This window comes from Balaenoptera ricei, chromosome 14, assembly GCF_028023285.1.
Source record: "Balaenoptera ricei isolate mBalRic1 chromosome 14, mBalRic1.hap2, whole genome shotgun sequence".
Classification (NCBI taxonomy): Eukaryota; Metazoa; Chordata; class Mammalia; order Artiodactyla; family Balaenopteridae; genus Balaenoptera; species Balaenoptera ricei.
In genome coordinates this window covers 12,440,185-12,462,369 of record NC_082652.1, presented here as the reverse complement: position 1 = coordinate 12,462,369, position 22,185 = coordinate 12,440,185, and the positions used below count along the sequence as shown (strand labels likewise).

The 22,185-nt window shown below is 41.5% G+C and overlaps 1 protein-coding gene across 1 annotated transcript in view; it reads left to right on the top strand.

Moving 5' to 3' along the window:
- Window positions 1–22,185, top strand: part of FBXW8 (F-box and WD repeat domain containing 8) — a 124,250-nt gene that overhangs the window by 37,961 nt on the left and 64,104 nt on the right. Inside the window, exon 5 of the mRNA XM_059895544.1 lies at window positions 9,117–9,274. Coding sequence (XP_059751527.1) covers window positions 9,117–9,274 — 158 coding nt within the window. The remainder of the gene's footprint in view (window positions 1–9,116; window positions 9,275–22,185) is intronic.

Here is a 22,185-nt window from a genome sequence, read left to right as displayed (position 1 = left end):
ATGATACAAATAGATGGAGAGATATACCATGTTCCTGGATTGGAAGAATCAACAGTGTGAAAATGACTCTACTACCCAAAGCAATCTACAGATTCAGTGCAATCCCTATCAAACTCCCACTGGCATTTTTCACAGAACTAGAACAAAAAATTTCACAATTTGTATGGAAACACAAAAGACCCCGAATAGCCAAAGCAATCTTGAGAACGAAAAATGGAGCTGGAGGAATTAGGCTCCCTGACTTCAGACTATACTACAAAGCTACAGTAATCAAGACAGTTTGGTACTGGCACAAAAACAGAAACATAGATCAATGGAACAGGATAGAAAGCCCAGAGATAAACCCATGCACATATGGTCACCTTCTCTTTGATAAAGGAGGCAAGCATATACAGTGGAGAAAAGACAGCCTCTTCAATAAGTGGTGCTGGGAAAACTGGACAGGTACATGTAAAAGTATGAAATTAGAACCCTCCCTAACAGCATACACAAAAATAAACTCAAAATGGATTAAAGACCTAAATGTAAGGCCAGACACTATCAAACTCTTAGAGGAAAACATAGGCAGAACACTCTGTGACATAAATCACAGCAGGATCCTTTTTGACCCACCTCCTAGAGAAATGGAAATAAAAACAAAAATAAACAAATGGGACCTAATGAAACTTAAAAGCTTTTGCACAGCAAAGGAAACCATAAACAAGACCAAAAGACAACCCTCAGAATGGGAGAAAATATTTGCAAATGAAGCAACTGACAAAGGATTAATCTCCAAGATTTACAAGCAGCTCATGCAGCTCAATAACAAAAAAACAAACAACCCAATCCAAAAATGGGCAGGAGACCTAAATAGACACTTCTCCACAGAAGATATACAGGTTGCCAACAAACACATGAAAGAATGCTCAACATCATTAATCATTAGAGAAATGCAAATCAAAACTACAATGAGATATCATTTCACACCAGTCAGAATGACCATCATCAAAAAATCTAGAAACAGTAAATGCTGGAGAGGGTGTGGAGAAAAGGGAACCCTCTTGCACTGTTGGTAGGAATGTAAATGGATACAGCCACTGTGGAGAACAGTATGGAGGTTCCTTAAAAAACTAAGACTAGAACTACCGTACAACCCAGCAATCCCACTACTGGGCATATACCCTGAGAAAACCGTAATTCAAAAAGAGACATGTACCACAGTGTTCACTGCAGCACTATTTACAATAGCCAGGACATGGAAGCAACCTAAGTGCCCATCGACGATGAATGGATAAAGAAGATGTGGCACATACATACAATGGAATATTACTCAGCCATAAAAAGAAACGAAATGGAGTTATTTGTAGTGAGGTGGATGGATCTAGAGTCTGCCATACAGAGTGAAGTAAGTCAGAAAGAGAAAAACAAATACAGTATGCTAACACATATATATATATGGAATCTAAGGGAAAAAAAAAAAGGTCATGAAGAACCTAGGGGCAGGACAGGAATAAAGACACAGACCTACTAGAGAATGGACTTGAGGATATGGGGAGGGGGAAGGGTAAGATGTGACAAAGAGAGAGAGTGGCATGGACATATATACACTACCAAACGTAAAATAGATAGCTAGTGGGAAGCAACTGCATAGCACAGGGAGATCAGCTCTGCTTTGTGACCACCTAGAGGTGTGGGATAGGGAGGGCGGGAGGGAGGGAGATGCAAGAGGGAAGAGATATGGGAACATATGTATATGTATAACTGATTTACTTTCTTATAAAGCAGAAACTAACACACCATTGTAAAGCAATTATACTCCAATAAAGATGTTTAAAAAAAAAATGTGCCTTTGTATTGACCATGTACCATGCCAAAATATGGCTTTGATCTGAAATAGTGTGTATTTGCCCTGAATTTTACAACACTTGCTATTCAGGAGCTAAGGACCTCAAGGATGGTGTTTATAATACTCTGCTAGCTTCATGTGAATGTATAAAAATGGATAATACCTAGGATTACTTTGAGGCTCTTGAGATGATAACAGATGCTTTGTAAATACAGATTGGTGATTAAAAATTGCATTAGATAAATGTCACCCCATATTTATACTTACTAAGGACTTGCTTTCTGTCTTTCTCCTTTTTAAAAAACTTTTTCTCTTGGCAGTTCCTTTCAACCTTGCGTTATATAGATTTTGTGCTGCTGCTTATTATGACATTGGATTGTTTCCCATAAGGAATTCGATCATTACCCGTTAGGGACCTCTTTTTATAAATACTTTTATTTATTTATTTTCTGCTATGAGGTATACATGCTTTTCTGGTAAATAAGTCTGAGGTAAGATATTGATAAGAGACCAGAGGAGAGCTTTACATTTATTATATCCTTAATGAAGGAGCTCAGAATATCCTTAATAAATACTGGTGAACTCATGACTGCATTTATTCATCTCTGGTTCTCCAAGGAATAATGGGAAGGGCCACAGCTACAGTAACTCTGCATAATCATCATTGACTCTGACTCTATTGATTGTGATTAACCAAGATGTATGGAAAACAGTTTTAAGTGTGTAGTGCATGGATCTCGTAAGGTCCATTAAGATGTTCATTATTTTTCAATTGATGCATCTTAAGCTGCACTTGATGTTTGTAGTAGTGCATTTCCACAGAAAGACTGCACCGTGGGATTGAGTTCATTTTGTTAATTGCATAATACAACACAGTCATGTTTCACAGAAAACAGTAAATACTCTTGCTTTCATTGATTTGTAATCTTTGATATTACTAAAGAAAGTATGGAGTATGTGTGACTAGCTCCTAAAACCTCTGCATGTTAAGGGCATAAACGTTTCTTGAAATGTGGGCACTGCACTTCTAGGGGCCTCTGCCTAATTGCTTTGTAGGCTTTAAACCACTTCCATCTTCTGAGTTTAAGTCAGAATCGTTCATTCAGTATGTACTAAGCACAGATGAATACTGCAGACACATTCCTTGCTGAGGGGAGGGGTACACATCCCTTGCTCATAGGCCAAAGGGATACAGTTACACGTGTTTACAGGACAGTGTGAGAGAGGTTAGGGTAGGGGAAGAGCGGGCAGCATAACACACTGACTGGGGAGAGGCACCTAGTGTAGGCTCCAAGTCAGGCAGGGTTTCTCCTGAGAAGTGACTTCTCAGTTGGGTCTGGAAGGGATGACTAGGAGTTGGCCAGGCAGAGTTTTAATAATTAATTTATTTATTTATTTGGCTGCACCAGGTCTTAGTTGCGGCACGCAGGCTCCTTTAGTTGTGGCATTAGGGATCTAGTTCCCCGACCAGGGATCGAACCCGGGCCCCCTGCGTTGGGAGCTTGGAGTCTTAACCACTGGACCACCAGGGAAGTCCCCAGGCAGAGTTTTGTATGGAGTAAGGATGCAAGTGACTTGCATAGATTCTGTGGCTCCTCACTCCCAAACCAACGATGGGCATGAAAAGTCCGTTCCAGCATTTATTTTTCTGGTGAGTTGGATGGAATACAGCTTCAGAATCCTTCTCAACACAGGGCGGTAGGCAGCCACTACTGATTTATTGGATTTGACACACAAAGGAAACCATTTGCTGTTCCTGGCCTGAGGCCTCATTAACAAGGCTCCTTTTGGCTGCTGTGAGTACTTGATCAGAATAGACTTGTGACTTTGGGGATGGCTGAGGATGGTATGAGGATGGTCCTGTAGAGGGTGAAGTTTTACCAACTATCCCATATGTGCTCCCACATCTCCTGTGAAGCATGTGTAGGCGGCACCTTTGCATCCGCCCAGTCCCACGCCCCTTGCCAGCATACTGAGCTTTTATGTTGTTGGCTTCTTGCCTTCCAGTTGAGCTATAGTGGTAGAATTGATGAGTTAGGGTCAGGGGCTATGTCCCACAAGCCTGAGTCACAGTATTGAAAACAGTAAATTCCTTATATTGCACTTAAATGGGGATGGTTCTTAAAAGCCGTATGTGTTTAAAGACACTGATCGGAAGAGGCAGAGTGACTTGTTGGCTAAAGCAGCAGTTAGAGAAAAGCCTGGGGATCCGGTTTGACCCCAGCTGTGCCACTAAAATGTTTCTTGTGACCTTGGGTAAGTCACTTAACCTTACTTCCAGATTCTTAAAACAGTGCCCCAGGTTGTTGTGAAGAGCCTTGAAAAAAATTTTTTTAGCAAATCACTGGCAGCTGGAAGCAAAATGGAACCATCCCCCCACAGCTCCCACCTGCTTGGCTCCTTAGACGAGAAAGGTTCAGGGTTGTTTGCAGCTATACAACATTTCTTCCATTTTCTTCAGGTCTCCTAGTCCAAATAAGTAGTCTGCTTATTGGAAATGTACTAGTTAATGAAAGCTCTTCAGTGGTAAATCATTTTAAATTGGCAGTTGCTCTGGTGTGCCGAGCTTGAAAGAGGCTCTATTCCCATTCTTTCAACAAAAAATCAGCTGTGGTCTCTGACCTATTTATTTGGAGGTAAACTCAACCTTGCCAAGCATAAAAAATGACTGGGGAAAGCATACAGCTTCACTGGTCCGTGCCGTGGGCCGGGACATCCTTACTCCTTTGGAAAAGGCTTCTTTCTTCCTTAGTTTTTCTTTAGTGTTCTTACATCAGCTAATATATTAGTCGCAGTTGTACTTTGCACAGACACTAATTAGAGAGCCATCAACATTGGGGTCCAAAGGCTCACTGACAATGCAACTGTCATACTGGTGTCTTAATTGGTTGAGTGTAATTGTCATTAGGCAGCCATAAAGACATCTGGAGCTCTGGAGAAAAATCAGCCCTTTTCCCTACCTCCCTTTCCTATCTGTTCTTGCTTCTCCTGGCCAACGTTATTAAGCGCTTTTAGATCACATTTAGAGTTTGGTCCAGGTCCCTCTGCCCCAACCAATGTTTTACCCTCATGAAAATGTCTGTTTCTTTAGCACGAGTTCATTAACACAGTCTGAGCACCACTGCTATGGTTGCTTTCATGTGTTAGATTTTAGAGCCTATTGCTGAGTCATCATGTAGTACCTGCTGAAATAGGATATTTATTCTCTTTTCCCATCATAAAGGAGACACCGAGTCTTTTATATTTGTCTCGTGAGTTGTTTTGCAGCATTTATGCTATTATCATGCTCTCTGGCCATGAAGAATGGAGTTGATTTAAACGGATATATATGGAAAATTTCATGTTTACCAAAATAATTTAGCTTATTCCGTGTTTTATAGAGAGGTTTTAATCACTTTGGAAGTAAATGCAAGAAGTCTGACGCATCTCGACGTGTGCGTTCCGGGTGTTTCACTGATCATTAGCACTAGAAGGTGGGCAGCAGAAAGAAAAGGAGATGCCACTCAAACCAGCTGGGGACCCCCTTCTTTCAGCTGTGTGTAAGGCACTGTGATGGAGGCTGTGGCATTGAGGTAGGGCGTTCACGAGGACTTCACGGTCAGGGTGAGGAGACGTGGGATGTAGCAGTGAACGCCATTTCTTCAGGTCCAAGGGCACAGTAGTTGAGTCAGAGAGGCTTCATGGAGGTGGAGGGCCTGGGCTAGGCCTTGAGACGTTGGTGGGCTTGAGTGAGGTAGGTGGTTCTCAATCTTGGTGGCACTTTGGGAAACACTGTTGTCTGGTTCCACCCCCAGAGAGTCAGATTTCATTGATCTGGTGTGCCCTTGGGTTTTGGGAGTTTTAAAAGCATCCCAGGTGACTCTAATGGGTAGCCAAGGTTGACCCACCCAGCTGGGTCATGGGGAGGGAAGGGGCTCCAGAAAGGTGGAGCCAAGGTGCAGAGGCACCTATGGTGTGGAAGCCAGTGAATGGCAGGCCTGGCTAGAGGCCAGCTCATGCTAAGGAAGAGGAGAAAATGAGGCTGGAAGAGGGGTGGAGGCCAGTTTATGGAGAGTTCTCAGTGCCTGGCCGGTGGTTAAAGCTTCATTCAAGTGTGGTGCTGAGGCCTCAAGATTTACAGAGGGCTTCCTAGGTGTCAAGTACTACTCTGGTTCTACTGTTCTGGTCACTGGATCAACATCAGTGAGCAAGACCCAACCCCTGACCTTAGAAGCTTGTGAGTTCGTAGGGGAGATGAACAGTCAGATGAATACACATGTACACACACAACTTGCCACGAGAGGAAAGTCTAGGCCGCTGTCACGGTAGATGATAAGGCTCGGGGTCTAGTGTGGAGGGCGAGGGAGGAAGGGAGAGAGATCCACGTAGTCAGGTATTTTTGAGGGCTGGCTGCAGGTGGGCGAGGCTCAGGAGTGAGGAGGCTGCCGTGGGGCGGCTGGGAGGTGATGAGGGAGCTGCAGCCGGTGGCAGCCTGGGAACGAGAAGAGCAGGAAGGGCGTGGTGGCTGCATGTGTAGCAGTGGGGGTGGCGGGGGAAGGAGGTATTGGGGAGCCCCTCGGTTCTGTACCAGTGACCTGGGATGGATGCTGTCACTGACAGAATCAGGAACTTGCAACAGGCCAGTCTGGTTGTGGGCTGAGGCTTTTTGAGGAGAGCACGTGTTTAATTTTAGGTGGGTGGAATTGCAGTGGGAAGGGGACAACCTCATGGAAGAAAAGGCTGGTCGGGAGCCTTTTAGATGTTGAAAGATGCTCCTCTCTGTGTGACCTCTGCACTCTGTCTCTCCTCTTCCCCCAGAAGAGAGAGACAAATTGTATTTCATAGCTCACGGTTGTGTGGTTCAGCAGTTTTTCAAGTTTTGGTTTGGTTGGTGTTGCTTTTTACCTTGTAATTCCTTGCGTAAAGGGAGCTTGCGGATGGTGGAGCTCAGGCCACCCAAATCCTGTCCTCTGTACCCACTAAGGGGGCACCTCAAAGGACCACGTGAAGATGGCTGGTGTGGTCCCATATACAGGTCATAAGAAACGGAATGACCAAGACTGATGGAAAGGAAATACATTTTCCTGGTTTGTGTACTTCTTTCTCTCAAAGTTCCTGAGTCCTCTGATCTCCTGAGTTCCCTCTGTCTTTCACTTACCTTCTCTGTATTTCTGAAAGATGTTGCCATCCTTCTTACCCTTCTTTTCTGAATTGGCTGGTTCCTTTCACATAGAATTTAACCTTAAGAATCTAATAATCATACACAGCCTAGAAATTCAACCATGTTATCTTTGTTGAGTGTCTCTGTTGCTAAGCATGTGGCCTTATTGCAGGGAATGCTCGAGTCATTTTTAGGGTGTCAGGGTGAACCTGGTAGTTTTGGTGCAGTGCAGTGTGTGTTCTTATGGAGGTTTCCTCATTGAAGGTGATCTGGAGCACTGCCTGGAGGGTCTGGGAGCCAGCGGCCGTGCTTTGGCCATGGCGATATCAATATCTGCCTTTGCTTGTGCATCGCCAGGTGTAATGACACTCATGGAGTGAGCGTTTCTATTTACTGGAGGATCAGTGGTCACACAGAGGCCCATCAGTCCAGTTTTAGAAAGCACGTCTCTCCTATTTGCCTCTTTACACTACGCATACCTCTCCAGGCACTGTCCTACAGGGAGAGTCCAGTGCTCCCACCTAGAGAATGTGTGTGACAGAATGGCCTTTGAATTCATAATGTATGTATTTGCTGTCAACTAATAGTTTGAGGGAAACACTGCTACATTTAGTAAATGAAGCATTCCTGAATCAGAATATTCCCAGTTTCTTTATTAAGGAACCTCACATGAGAAATTCATGTATAACTACTTCATAGGTGCATCATGTCATAGACTTCAGTAATTAAATAAACCTTGGAGTTATCTTGTTCGATTCTACGCTTGTAATGTGAGATCAAAGAAGGAACTATGGCTTGGCCTCAGGAAGACTGAACACCTTTACAGTTGTCTGCCTGTCTCTGTGTTTGTGTGGGTTCATCATGAGCCTCTTACCCCGTTTCTTTTTTTTTAATCTTTATTGGAGTATAATTGCTTCACAATGCTATGTTAGTTTCTGTTGTACAACAAAGTGAATCAGCCATATGCATACATATATCCCCATATCCCCTCCCTCTTGAGCCTCCCTCTAGGTCGTCACAAAGCACCGAGCTGATCTCCCTGTACTCAGCCATAAAAAGAAATGAAATTGAGTTATTTGTAGTGAGGTGGGTAGACCTAGAGTCTGTCATGCAGAGTGAAGTAAGAGAAAGAGAAAAACAAATACCGTATGCTAATGCATATATATGGAATCTTAAAAAAAAAAAAAAATGGTACTGATGAACCTAGTGGCAGGGCGGGAATAAAGACGTAGACATAGAGAATGGACTTGAGGACACGGGGCCAGAGGGGAGAGGTGGAAGCTGGGGTGAAGTGAGAGTAGCATCGATATACATACGTTACCCTGTTTCTAACATGCTTTCCCACAGTTGCTTTACATGTTGAATCAAACCCCCTGTAGCAGATGTGAGGAACTTAGCGTAGATACCTCAATGGCAGCCAGCGCACCACCTCATCATCTGGCCATTCCATTATCGTCGGGGCCTGGTGTCTGAGCAGGTTCTGGCCCTGCCTTGGCTTTGATGGAGTGAGGCATTTGCTGGAGTGGCAGGAGTAATCGGAGAGAGTGAGTGCTTCTGTCCTCTAAGCGGGCAAAACTGGGGGGTGTCATACGTTTCGGCAGGAGCTTTTTATGAGAAGGCAGCGCTGTCTGGCTGCTAAACGCAAGATTTAATTGTTTCAGCAAATCAATTAGTCTTTAGGGACTTTCATCAGTCAAATCTGATGCATGGATGAAGTATTAGAAAGCTTGTGCCTGGAAGACCATTAGTCCTTAGCAGTTCCCTCTGTCTTGCGCGTGTGCGTCTGTGTAAATAGTGTGGCTTCTACACATTTCTGCTAGTGATCCCTTTACTGAGAGGACTTGAGGTAGCAGATTGGTTATAATAGTCAAAAAGGAAAAACAAGGAGATCTTGCTACCCAATTTTTTATTACAATATTCTCATTTGAAATTGCCCCCATTGTGTTATGAGAACAGGAAACGTGCTCTCGGCCTTTCTGTTACGGAGTTGCCATTTCCTCTTGTTGGAGTGACTCGTGTAAACAGTGTTGCCGCAGTGGCTCCACACCGGCCAGATCCGACTCCTGTGTCGTTTTAAGGCTCCCCCATTCTCTCCACGGTGGCCCTGCTCTTCACTCCCCATTTGGAACCAGGCGTGTCCTTCTTTTCCAGATATACATCAGGGGACGTGAGGGTGTGGGACACCCGCACCTGGGACTACACAGCCCCCTTCCTGGAATCGGACTATGAGGAGGATGAGCCTGGAATGCAGCCATATGTCTCCTTTGTGAGGATAAACAGCTCGCTGGCGGTAGCAGCTTATGAGGATGGTAAGTAACCACAACCCTCCTCCCTGTTAAGAGAAAAAAAAAAAAAAGCTTGACAAAAATTAAGCAGCTGTGGCCGGCTCCACCCATAATCCCTCCATACATACATGTGGGCACACACATGTTCACACACACACCTTTATTCTTGCCTTTATGTGAAGAAGTTGGCCAACAACCCTCAATGCATTAGTAGGCACTGGAACACAGCGCCCTTTCAAACTGGTGTTTAATTCCTACTGGAACTGTAGGGCTGGGTTTTAGAGCCAGACACAAGGCTGGCCAAGCCATCTTAAGCAAATAACTTGTTTGGTGTTAAATATACTTGGCCTACTTTTCCTTTAGTCTCTGCTTGATCCAGAGCGAACAGTGAAAAGAGGATAGACATAGATAATCTGTTGACAAATATGGAAATAGAAAAATAAAAGCAGGGCCTACCTTTTCCTGGCACTTACATACCATACGAGATAATTTATGGTAATATGTTGTCTCTCTGGGACCAACAGAATTCTTTTTGTGTGTGGGCAACTGTGGATTTACAGAACTAGGTAAGAAGAGTGTAATAATTTTGATGGCCGTGATATTGTATACTACCTCTCATGCTCCTAACTTCCATTACGTTGTAAAGTTTGAGTCTCCAAAAGCTTTGTCTCCCCACTTGCCTGAAAGTTGGATCACATGATATTTCAGAATGTTAGCGTTCCTGTCATGGCATGGTTGCAGATCTTCAGAGGTAGCTCAGAGGGACAAAACTGTAGTAAAGGAGCTGACGGGGAATTTTATATCCATATGCCATTTAAGAAATAAAAATTAGAGCTGAAATATTAAATATTTCCATTTTATTACTTTAACAACATGAACTCTGTTTTTTTGGTTTGACATTAGTCGGGCACCATTGATGGATTTTCCTTTCAGCCTCTAGAAATTCAGCTAAGCTGTCTCTGGGGTATGTCATAGTTCGTGTATGTTTGTTAACATCCTGGATAGATAACATAAGAGCAGCTTGAGTGTGATTCCTGTGTGCCAAATTATCAATGAGGTTTTTTTCAAACAACTATGCAGAGGTTGTAATACTTTTAAGTTAGAATCATATACAGTTTTAGAACCATCCAGTAGCCTCTTCCTGCCACACACACATTCTTCTTCAGATCGGGAAACTGAGGTCCAAAGAAGCCGACTAAGTTATTTCATTGAGGTTGAATCATTCATCAGTAGCTAATCCAGAACTTTGGTTGTGTCTTCTAGGCCGTGCCAGGGATGTAGTGCTGTTTATGTAATAACTCCACAGAGACACTTATAAAGAGGTGCGTCTCATTTTTTTGCACCCTCACATCTCATATCTTGTGAGCTTGAAAATACAGCTTTTGGTGATGTGCAAGTGTGCTGCTGGTTTTAGTTTGTTGGTTAGAATTGTAGTTGTCACCCTTATCCCTGTCGTTGCACAGAAATATTAGGAAACCTTGTAGATAGGCTAGGGAAACTTCTTTTTTTCAGTAAATACTTGGCAAATAATTGTCATAACGTATTTTAAATACTTGGTTTAAAAAAATTTCGTAGTTAAAATTCAAACAAAGCACAAAAGGATAATATATAAAAGAAAATGGGGGCTTCCCTGGTGGCGCAGTGGTTGGGAGTCTGCCTGCCAATGCAGGGGACACGGGTTCAAGCCCTGGTCTGGGAAGATCCCACATGCCGCGGAGCGGCTGGGCCCGTGAGCCACAATTGCTGAGCCTGCGCGTCTGGAGCCTGTGCTCCGCAACAAGAGAGGCCGCGATGGTGAGAGGCCCGCGCACCGCGATGAAGAGTGGTCCTCACTTGCCGCAACTGGGGAAGGCCCTCGCACAGAAACGAAGACTCAGCACAGTCATAAATAAATAAATAAATAAATAAAAGAACGTGAATTTCAAAAAAAAAAAAAAGAAAGAAAATGTGTACAAAAGAAGTTGAAGTGTTCCCTCCTGTTCCCCTACTCCTAGTTCCTCTCACGTTTCACACATGTGTCCCACTCTTTGTACTCTTCTGCATGTTGCTTTTTCACCTAATGACACATCTTGGGATCTTTCCATATTAGCACTTATAGGTAAACCCTGTTCTTTTTCAGCTTGTATACTATTGCATTATGTGGCTGTACTATAATTTATTTATTAGGGCCCTTAGCGATGCACATTTGGATTGGTTTTTGTTGTTGTTGTTGTTATTAAAAGCAGTGCTGCAAAACAATATCCTTGAACAAGTATCATGATGGACTTGTGCAAGTATAGTCACAGGGTAAATTACCAGTAATTACCGGATTGGAGGCTACAGATGCTTTACATTTTGATAAATACTGCCAGATTGCCCTCCAAAAAGGTTTCACTAGTTTATAGTCTCACTAAAAGTATATGAGAATGACTGCTTCCTCATGCTTGTCTGATAGGTGGACATGGTATTTCACTGTTGTTTTTGTTTACCTTTCTTTATATAAGTATATATGAACTTCTTTTCATTGTGTTTTTAGGTGTTTGTATTTCTTTCTCTGCAAATTGTTTCCCCATTTTCTTTGGGTTGTTATCTTCTGCAGTTGAAAATAAAGGGCTAAGGAAATAACCCTTGTCATTGATTTTATATATTCTTTCAATTTGTCACTTATTCTGCAATGGACTTTGTTTATGGTTTATTTTTCTAGACAGTAGTTATGTGTGTATGTGTATATGTGATTTTAATTTTTTAATCCATAAATGAGTGGGTTTTATTTTGTAATTTAATGCATTTGACTAAGTAATACATTTTAAGGGATGTAAGGTCAAGCTAATATATAAAGTTATGCATTGCGAAGTCTTGCTTCTACCCATTTTTGTCCACTCCATTCTAAAGCAACCATATTTTTTAGTTTGTTTTTTATCCTTCCAGTATTTCCTTATTGTAAATACAAGTAAGTATTAGTATCTATTCATATTCTCTCCTCACCCCCCTTTTTAAACAAAAGATAGCATACTACTTTATATCATTTCATATCTTGGTTTTTTTCACTTAATGGCGTATCTTTTTTTTAATTGGATAAATTTGACATGTAACATTGTGTAAGTTTAAGGTGTATAGTGTGTTACTTTGATACATTTATATACTGTAATATGACTGCCATTATAGTGATATTATCACATTACATAATTATAGTACAATATTGTTATCTGTATTCATTATACTATACATTAGAACCCTGTGGTTTATTCACCACTTGTCACAAGTTTGTACCTTGAAACACCATCAATCTTATCCCGCCTACCCCCCCACCCCCTGGTAACCACCGTTTTACTCCGTTTTTTTTTAAACAGGTTTGACTTTTTTAGATTTCACATGTAGGTGATACCATACAGTACTTGTCTTTCTCTGTCTGACTTATCTCACTTAGCATAATAGGCTCAACGTCCATCCACCTTGTTGAAAATGGCAGGATTTCCTTCTTTCTCATGGCTGAATAATATTTTATTGTGTATGTATATCACGTCTTTTTAATCCATTCATCCATTGATGGGCATTTGGCTTGTATCCATACCTTGGCTATTGTAAATAATGCTGTAATAAACCTGGGAATGCTTACATCTCGTTAATGACATAGCTTGAAACGTTGTCCACGTCAGTGTATGGAGAAGATGCTCCTTTTTCATGGTATTCCATTGTGTACAAGCACTGTGGTTTATTTACACAGTCCTTTATTGAGGAACAGTTGTGCTATGCTTTTGCTATTACAGTGTGGTAGTGAAAAGCCTTGTACATATGACATTTCATGTGAATGCAGGAAGGATTATTTCCTACAAAAATGTCTGGGTCAAAAGGTGGATGCAAATGGGCTTATATTATTTTGCACTCGAACCAGCAGGGTATGAAGTTGTGCCCATTTTCTCAGCAAAGTATGTTTCAGACTGTTCAGTATTTGTCACTTTGATAGATAAGAAATGGTTTCCAAATGTTTCAACTTACATTTCTCTTAGTGTGAGAGAGGTTGAATTTTTTCACATGTGTACCTGCTACTTGTAATTCTTTTTTCTTCTGTTACTGTTAGGGCTTAAAAAAATTTTTTTTATTGAGATGATACTATATAAATTTCAGGTGTATAACATAGTGATTCACAATTTTTAAAGGTTGTACTCCATTTATAGTTATTATAAAATATTGACTATATTCCCTATGCTGTACAATATATCCTGGTAGCTTATTTATTTTATACGTAGTAGTTTGTCCCTCTTAAACCCCTATCCCATCTTGCCCCAGCTGTCCCTCCCCCTTTCCCTCTCCCAGTAGTAACCACTAGTTTATTCTCTGTATCTGTGAGTCTGTTTCCTTTTTGTTGTATTTGCTAGTTTGTTTTATTTTTAAGATTCCACATATAAGTGAGATCATACAGTATCTGTCTTTCTCTGTCTGACTTATTTCACTTAGCATAATGCCCTCTAAGTCCATCCATGTTGTTGCAAATGGCAAAATTCCATTCTTTTTTTATGGCTGAGTAGTATTCCATTTTGTGTGTGTGTGTGTGTGTGTGTGTGTGTGTGTGTGTACACACCACATCTTTACCCATTCATCTATTGATGGACAATTAGGTTGCTTCCATATCTTGCCTATTGTAAATAATGCTGCTGTGAAGATTGGGGTGCATGTATCTTTTCAAATTAATATTTTCATTTTTTTCAAATATATACCCGGGAGTGGAATTGCTTAGTCATATGGTAGTTATATTTTTAGTTTTTTGAGGAACCTCCATACTGTTTTCCACAGTGGCTCCACCAATTTACATTCCCACCAGCAGTGTATAAGGGTTCCCTTTTCTCCACATCCTCGCCAACATTTGTTACTTGTGTTCTTTTGGATGATAGTGTTATGGCTTATCTTTATATTTGAATCTTGACCAGTATAGAGTTCATCCTAGAATAGTATATGAATCTGATTATATCTTTCCAGCATCTCTTATTAGAAAGCCCATCTCTCCCTCACTGGTTTGAGGTGCTGCCTTTACAAGTTTTTGCATATGAAACTCTTTTAGTATTTCCGTCTGTTTCTGGATGTTACATTCTGTTCAGTTGATCTGTCTAGTTGTTTACACTTACATCATCACGTTTGTCTGTCTTATTATTTTGGGTTTCATTTTACTCTTCTGTGGGTAAAATCTATAGTACTTCCTTGGCTGCATCGTTTACATTGAAATCTTTGCTTTGTCTTGAATTCCTTTTGGTATTAGGATTGTTTCTTTGATAAAAGCTCTTGTGTTTTCTTGCTCCTCTCTCACTCAGCTTGTTTTACCAGTCTGATGGGAATTGTTACTTTCTGAGATAAGCAACAACTTCTCATTCCCCCCTCCAACCTCACCCCAGACCTCAGGTGGCATTGTCTTTGGTCTTACTTCAGTTTAACAGATTGTCACTATGATATTTGTACCAACATACTCCTGAGTAACTACTGGGCAAAGACAGGTTGAAATAATCAAACACACATTTTGTACTGTTGCTTTCTAGGAGCAGGGAACACGCGCTTCTTAGGCAGTGCCATAGCACAAAGGAAATTCACCTCGTGAGGTCTGAAATTCGTGACTGTGCCCCACAGAAAAGAAGAATAAGATAATAAAATGAGTCAGTGAACTTCAGCTCCCTGTTTGTGCCAAAGGGAAGCTCTGTAGCCATTGAGACCCCCTTGATGGTCTGTCTGTACACATATTCTCCGCAGGAGGAGTCAGGTCCAGAGGGAGAGATGGAAACTGCTTTGGGAAAAAGTTAGTCATCCCCACGTCCTTTTTAGCCTCCTGGCCCTGCAGGAACACTGTACACCCACCTGGGGTGTTGAGATTTGGCAAGATGATCCACAGTTGTGATTTTTTGAATTCCAACCCACTGGCCTCATATTTCTTCTGCCTGCTTCCGATTGTCAGCACTGGCCGTCCTCCAGTTTGATTTTACCACTAATTGTGTTGCACGTTACCGTACCGAAATGAATCAAATCAAAATGCTTTTCCTGGAGCATTAGATAAAGCAGGCGAAGGTTCTGAGTAATGAGCAGATGCTACTAATGCAGGGACAGTGCAGACCTTGCCAGGACTCCATCTGCTCCATGCTTGCCTGCCTTTGGCCTCGAGCCACAGCATTAGGGAATGGCAGAATACTCGAAACCCGCTCCCTGTTCAGAGTTTGTCACGAAAACTCACTCTTTGGTGAGAAATGAGATTACACACTTCTTAGGTGCAAAGAAGTTCTTATTTGTCCCCGTCAGTGGAGAGAGGAGAGACAAGACCCAGTGTACATTAGCATGTGGAAGCTTAGATAGGACAGCCAACAGTCGTCTTTCTGTGGTGCCATCAAGCAAGGCAAAGTGGCTTATCCACTCCTGCAGCACTCCTAGTGCAATTGTCTGAATACACGCATGCTCCATTGTCCAGGGCTGTGCCTGACCTGGGCCGAAGTGACTATGATTTCTCATTTACTGTCGTACACACAATGGATGGGAGTGGGTCTCTCCAAGCTTCTTTTTAGCAGTGAACAGTAGGACCATATTTTAGACGGCTATAGAGACTAGGTGCTTCTAAAGTTTTATTTGTAATTTTATGTTTAATAAAAAATCAGTTCTTCAATAGTTTTGTTTGTCTCTCGTTTGTATGTTGATGATGACATTTCAATTTAATAACATAACCTTTGAATGTAATATTCAATCTCCTCCTCTCCCCTGGTGTTTCAGAAGTGGATTATTAACATACTAATGCATTGCTTGGGAGATGGCTGGGACACCTGACTGGATTGTGGAGAATTTTGTGTTTTTTCAAGGCCTGCCTTTTCTGGACATTTTTCTCTTAAAAGTTTCAATAAGTAATTCTTGCCTGAAACCTTTGCCTACCTTTAGGTCTTAGGAGTCTTATTCAGACACTCGGTGGACAAAACAATATGAAACAACTTTCTGATAAAAACCAAAAAAATACCAGATGGAGTCCTTTTTTCTTAACAGTAAGAGTGCTCACATTTTAAAGATATTCAGAGTGGATTTAAAAATTGAAATGCAGAGTTTTGAACTGAGGTGGTTCTTTCAGTACTGAGGAAGTATTTCTTAGGGCATTGAACTTTAAAATTGACTGCCACCTGGAATGGTCCAGGGTGTTAGATTTTGTTTCATAGACAGGCCATAGAGACTATGTTTATGTGATGGAGGAAGTTGCTGAATAAAAATGCTTTTTTAAAGTTTTTCTATTCTTCAGTGAGGGGAGTTTGAAGTTATATTTGTTTTACACTTGCTTATATGTGCTTTGGACTGAATATGCATTGTAACTAAATAATAGTTCGGAGTTCCTTAAGTAGCATTCCACAGATAAAATAGTGGGTGGGAGTTGTGAGATCTCTAGGAAATTTTTAAAAATCTGTGTATTTTTATGGTAATTTTAAAGAGGAATCTGGATCTTTTGACCTTGTAACTAAACCATACTGTGAGATCTCATTATTTGAATTTGCATTTTGTAGTCACAGGCTGTTGGCACCAAGTGATCACCTGTGTGCCTTGTAATGCTTTGTTTTTCACACTGATTCATAGATGAATTCTTAGAGGTCTGCAAGCTCTCAAATTTAAGAAACACTGGAGAGGGAAGTTCTCATGCTTTAGGCACACATTAACAGATGACCAATTTCTAGGATAACTACAAAATTTTGAAGTTACTAGTGAAAATAATTTGAAATAGTTTTATCATGCAGAAAACAGTGGCACATTGCATTTATGATACAAGGTTTGGTGTTAATCCTTTGGTTAATTGGGGGGTGGTTTTACTGAACACTGATTTTTTTTTTTAATACATCTTTATTGGAGTATGATCGCTTTACAATGTTGTGTTAGATTCTGCTGTACAAGAAAGTGAATCAGCTGTATGCATACATATATCCCCATATCCCCTCCCTCTTGAGCCTCCCTCCCACCCGCCCTATCCCACCCCTCTAGGTCATCACAAAGCACCGAGCTGATCTCCCTGTGCTATGCAGCAGCTTCCCACTAGCTATCTATTTTACATTTGGTAGTGTATATATGTCAGTGCTACTCTCTCACTGTGTCCCAGCCTCCCCTTCCCCCACTGTATCCTCAAGTCTGTTCTCAGCGTCTGTATCTTTATTCCTACCCTACCACTAGGTTCATCAGTACCAGTTTTCTAGATTCCATATATATGCGTTAGCATACGGTATTTGTTTTTCTCTTCCTGACTTACTTCACTCTGTATGACAGACTCTAGGTCCATCCACCTCACTAAAAATAACTCATTTTCGTTCCTTTTTATGGCTAATATTCCATAGTGTATATTGAACGCTGATTTTTTTTTTTTAACATCTTTACTGGAGTATAATCGCTTTACAATGTTGTGTTAGTTTCTGCGGTATAACAAAGTGAATCAGCTATATGTATACATATATCCCCATATCCCCTCCCTCTTGCATCTCCCTCCCACCCTCCTTATCCCACCCCTCTTGGTGGTCACAGAGCACCGAGCTGATCTCCCTATATGATGCAGCTGCTTCCCACTAGCTATATATTTTACATTTGGTAGTATATATATATGTCAGTGCTACTCTCTCACTTCGTCCCAGCTTACCCTTCCCCCTTCGTATCCTCAAGTCCATTCTCTACGTCTGCATCTTTATTACTGTCCTGCCCCTAGGTTCATTAGAACCATTTTTTTAGATTCCGTATATATTGAGCACTGATTTTTAATAAATTTTTAAACATAGCATGATGCATAAATTTTGAACTGAATGAAAATTAGAAACAGTATATCAGTATATGGGATGTAGCTAAGGCAATGCTTAGAGGGAAATTTATAGCATTAAGTGCTTATACTAGAAAAGAGAAAGTCTCAAATCAACAGTATAGCTTTTCACCTTAAACTAGAAAAAGGAGAAAGTTAAACAAAATAAGCAGAAGGAATAAAGTAATAAAGATAAGGGCAGAAATCAATGAAGTAGAATAGAGAAAAAAACAATAGAGGAAAATCAATGAAATGGACAACTGTTCCTTTGAAAATTTTGATCGAATTGACAAACCCTAACCAGATTAATCAGGAAAAAAAAGAGAAAAGAAATGAATTACCCACATCAGGAATGTAAGAGGGGACATCACTACAGATCCTATAGATATTAAAAAGTTACAGTGGACTATTATGAACAACTTTATGCCAATAAATTCAACCAGTTAGATAAAATGGATAAATTGATTTTTTGAAAAACAAACTACCTAAGTTCACTTAATAAGAACTGTAAAACATGAATAGCTGTATTTCCATTAAAGAAATTGAATTTGTAATTTAGAAGTTTCCACAAAGAAGACTGCAAGCCAAATGGCTTTACTGGTGAATTCTACCAGACACTTAAGGAAGAAATAATACCAATTCTACACACTTCCATAAAATAGACTAAGAGGAACACTTCTCAACTCAGCTTGTGAGGCCAGCCATTACCTATCAAGACTAAAGAAGAAAAAATAATAACTAATATATGATAACAAGTATACTACAGATTGATAGTCCTCATGAACATAGATGTAAAAATCCTCTAGTGTTATCATTAGAACTTTCATTGTAAATCCATCCTAATTGAGAAGTCACTTAGTTTTCAGGGCAGCTACTGAAAACATTTGTAAGATACAAGTTAAAATGTTTTTACTTGGGCTTCCCTGGTGGTGCAGTGGTTGGGAGTCTGCCTGCCAATGCAGGGGACACGGGTTCGAGCCCTGGTCTGGGAAGATCCCACATGCCACGGAGCGACTAGGCCCGTGAGCCACAATTACTGAGCCTGCGCATCTGGAGTCTGTGTTCCGCAACAAGAGAGGCCGCGATAATAAGAGGCCCGCGCACCGCAATGAAGAGTAGCCCCCACTTGCCGCAACTAGAGAAAGCCCTCGCACAGAAACGAAGATCCAACACAGCCAAAAATAAATAAGTAAATAAATAAAATTTAAAAAAAAAAAAAAAATGTTTTTACTTTTGTTAGGGATAGCCTTTCAAATTATTTTTTAAAACCATTTTATTATGGAAAATTCAAAATATGCAGAAGTGGAGAGAATAGTATGATGAGCCCCCATATCCTTGTCCCTCAGCTTCAGTAGTTACCAGCATTGCTTTTAAATTACACAGGTTTCTAAATATTATACAGTTATATCACTCAACATATGAGTGGAGCTATTTTTGAAGACAGACATATTTTCCTGTTAGCAGTAAACAGTAGTTTTAAAAAGAAAAAGAACAAGGAGGCTAAGACTTACTGAATGCCAGTCCTGGCCCAGGCCCTGTGCCAGCCTGATCCAGGAGAAGTGGTGGTGATGTTACCGATTGGATTCCTTTGGAGTTTTTTTTTTTTTTTTAATTTATTTTATTTATTCATTTTTGGCTGCATTGGGTCTTCCCTGCTGCGCGCAGGCTCCCTTTAGTTGCGGCGAGCAGGGGCCACTCCTTGCAGCGGTGTGTGGGCTTCTCATTGTGGTGGCCTCTCCTGTTGCGGAACACGGGCTCTAGGCACGCGGGCTTCAGTAGTTGTGGCATGCGGGCTCAGCAGTTGTGGCTCGCGGGCTCTAGAGAGCAGGCTCAGTAGTTGTGGCGCACGGGCCTAGTTGCTCTGTGGCATGTGGAATCTTCCAGGACCAGGGCTCGAACCTATGTCCCCTGCATTGGCAGGCGGACTCCTAACCACTGTGCCACAAGGGAAGCCCTTTCCTTTGGAGTTTAATTCACTTTAACCCATCAATGAATCGGAAGTAGAATTTGAGTTTTTAATTTAATTTTGTATATCCGTGTTAAATATTAATTATAAAATTATGTGGATTGTGATTGGGAAAAATAATAAAGATTTCTCGTCACTGATAAAATTAATATTTATAAAGATATGTGTGCAAATTATAACAAATTGTTTGATGTAGTATTACATGTAGAAAAAACATGTAGTAGAAAAGCGTTCTTTCTCTCCCTACGGCTACCAGGTCCTGGTTCCCCCCAGTCACCCCCTCTCTTCTCTAGAGGCGTTGACCACTGCCAGCGTCTGATGTAGTCTTCCAGAGGTACTCTATGTTGTTTACCTCGCTTAGTACTTAGAGTGCAGGAGAGAACTGGCTGGAGTGGTGCTGTGTGCTCAACGATGTCTTCCGCGCACCGTCTGCCGTCTCTGCGCTTCCCCTTACAGAAGAGCTGGTCCAAATTCTTCCCCATCCATCTGTTTTTCCTTTGACGTTGCTAACTGTAAATGCTTCTGTTTAGTCACATTGTCGTATTCCTACACTATATCAGTTGCCTCCTTTTCAATTTACTGTCTCTTTGTTTTTGATTTTCCTTTTTAGAATGTTCTTTCTTTCTGCTTTGAACTTGAGACTACTAAATATATTCATCTTTCCCCCTTCTTGACTCAGTTTCGGCTTTGGTGATCTTATGTCTGGTCGTTCCTTTGCTTATGCACTAACCAGTCACTTCATTGGTCCACAAGCCCATTCACATTCCCTTGTCAGTCTGGAATGCAGCTTCCAGAATACTTCATATGTATTGTTTTTCCGCCATAAGCAACAGAGTTCAGCTTTAGAGCTCTGTTCAGCTGGGATGTTGAGGTTGACATGCACAGTGGATGCAGCATCTAGGTGAGAGATCAATTTCATTTAGTTTCTTCTTTTTCAAGACCCTCCATGATTTAGCCCTTCTTTTTATGTCCCTTGTTTATGCTGATTTTAATGTCCTACTGGCCTCTTCTCCCATGAAAGCAGAACTTGTTTTGTCCTCTCAGACTTTACGCCGCTTACATCTCTGGCTTACATTTCATAGTGATGTTGTGTAGACTTAATGAGTGAAGAGGTACACGTTTAGTGAGAGCTATGGGTATATTTATTTATTTATTTTTTTTTTCTAAATGCCCGATTTAATACATGAATCAGACATGAAGAAGCCCAAAGAAATAACCCTTGAAGCATCCTTGAAAATCTCTTTAACAATTGGTTTCTTCAGCACACGTCTCTTTAACACACAGATTCTTTAACACGTGCCCGTGATGCAGGTATTTTACGCAACTGGTTACAAGGAGCGCCTTACGCTTAGACATGAGACATGCAAGAGGGAAAGCAGTCATTCAGCTGTGGGTTTATGAGAAGCTTCTATATCAGTGAACCCCAGTCCCACCAAAAATGTTACTACTGGGACTTGCGCTTGGCTGCCTCCTGACCCTCCCCTCTCCCAGCTCTTCCCACTTTCCCAGCCTGGTCCAAGCTTCGTCAAAGCTATTTTTGGTTACTGCATCACACACACACACACACACACACACACACACACACCCCAGGCCCCCCACAGTCATCACTCCCATGGCTGCCGTGGGCCAAGGAGAAACTCAGCAGGCGAACCTCTAAATATTTGGGCTGAGAGCAGTGCCTGAAGGGCAAATATCAGGGCCCCTGGACTGGGTGGGGCCCAAGTCCCTCCTCACCCCGTCCTGGGTCAGAAGCATCCCCCCCACCCCACACACACAGATGCACTTGGCCAGCCTCCTCAGGGCTGGGAGGTGGCCTGCCCTGGGCCCCTGTTTGCCCCAGGTTTACACTGTAGTAAAAATATGCCTATTTTCTGTCGGCCAGAGATCTGCAGGATTGGCTTTCTTGCATGGCTCCTCCTCTGACATACAGGGAAGAGCAGGGAACACTTACTGATCACCTACGACCTGTATGGGTGTATTTTAAATTTCTGTTAAGATGCTTTTTCTCATGGTAGAATTTCCTTTGACTCCTCGTTAATTTCTTATAGGCAAGTGTTTATTTACATGGTGGACACTGAGATTGCCAGCTGTCTTTATGAATAGTCAGCTTCACTCAGTGTCTCTGAACTGCAGTTAGTTGATCCTGTCTACTTAATTATTATGAAGCTGAGACCAAGCCTCAGGTGTTTATTGTGCGAGCTCAAGTGAACAGGAGCTCAT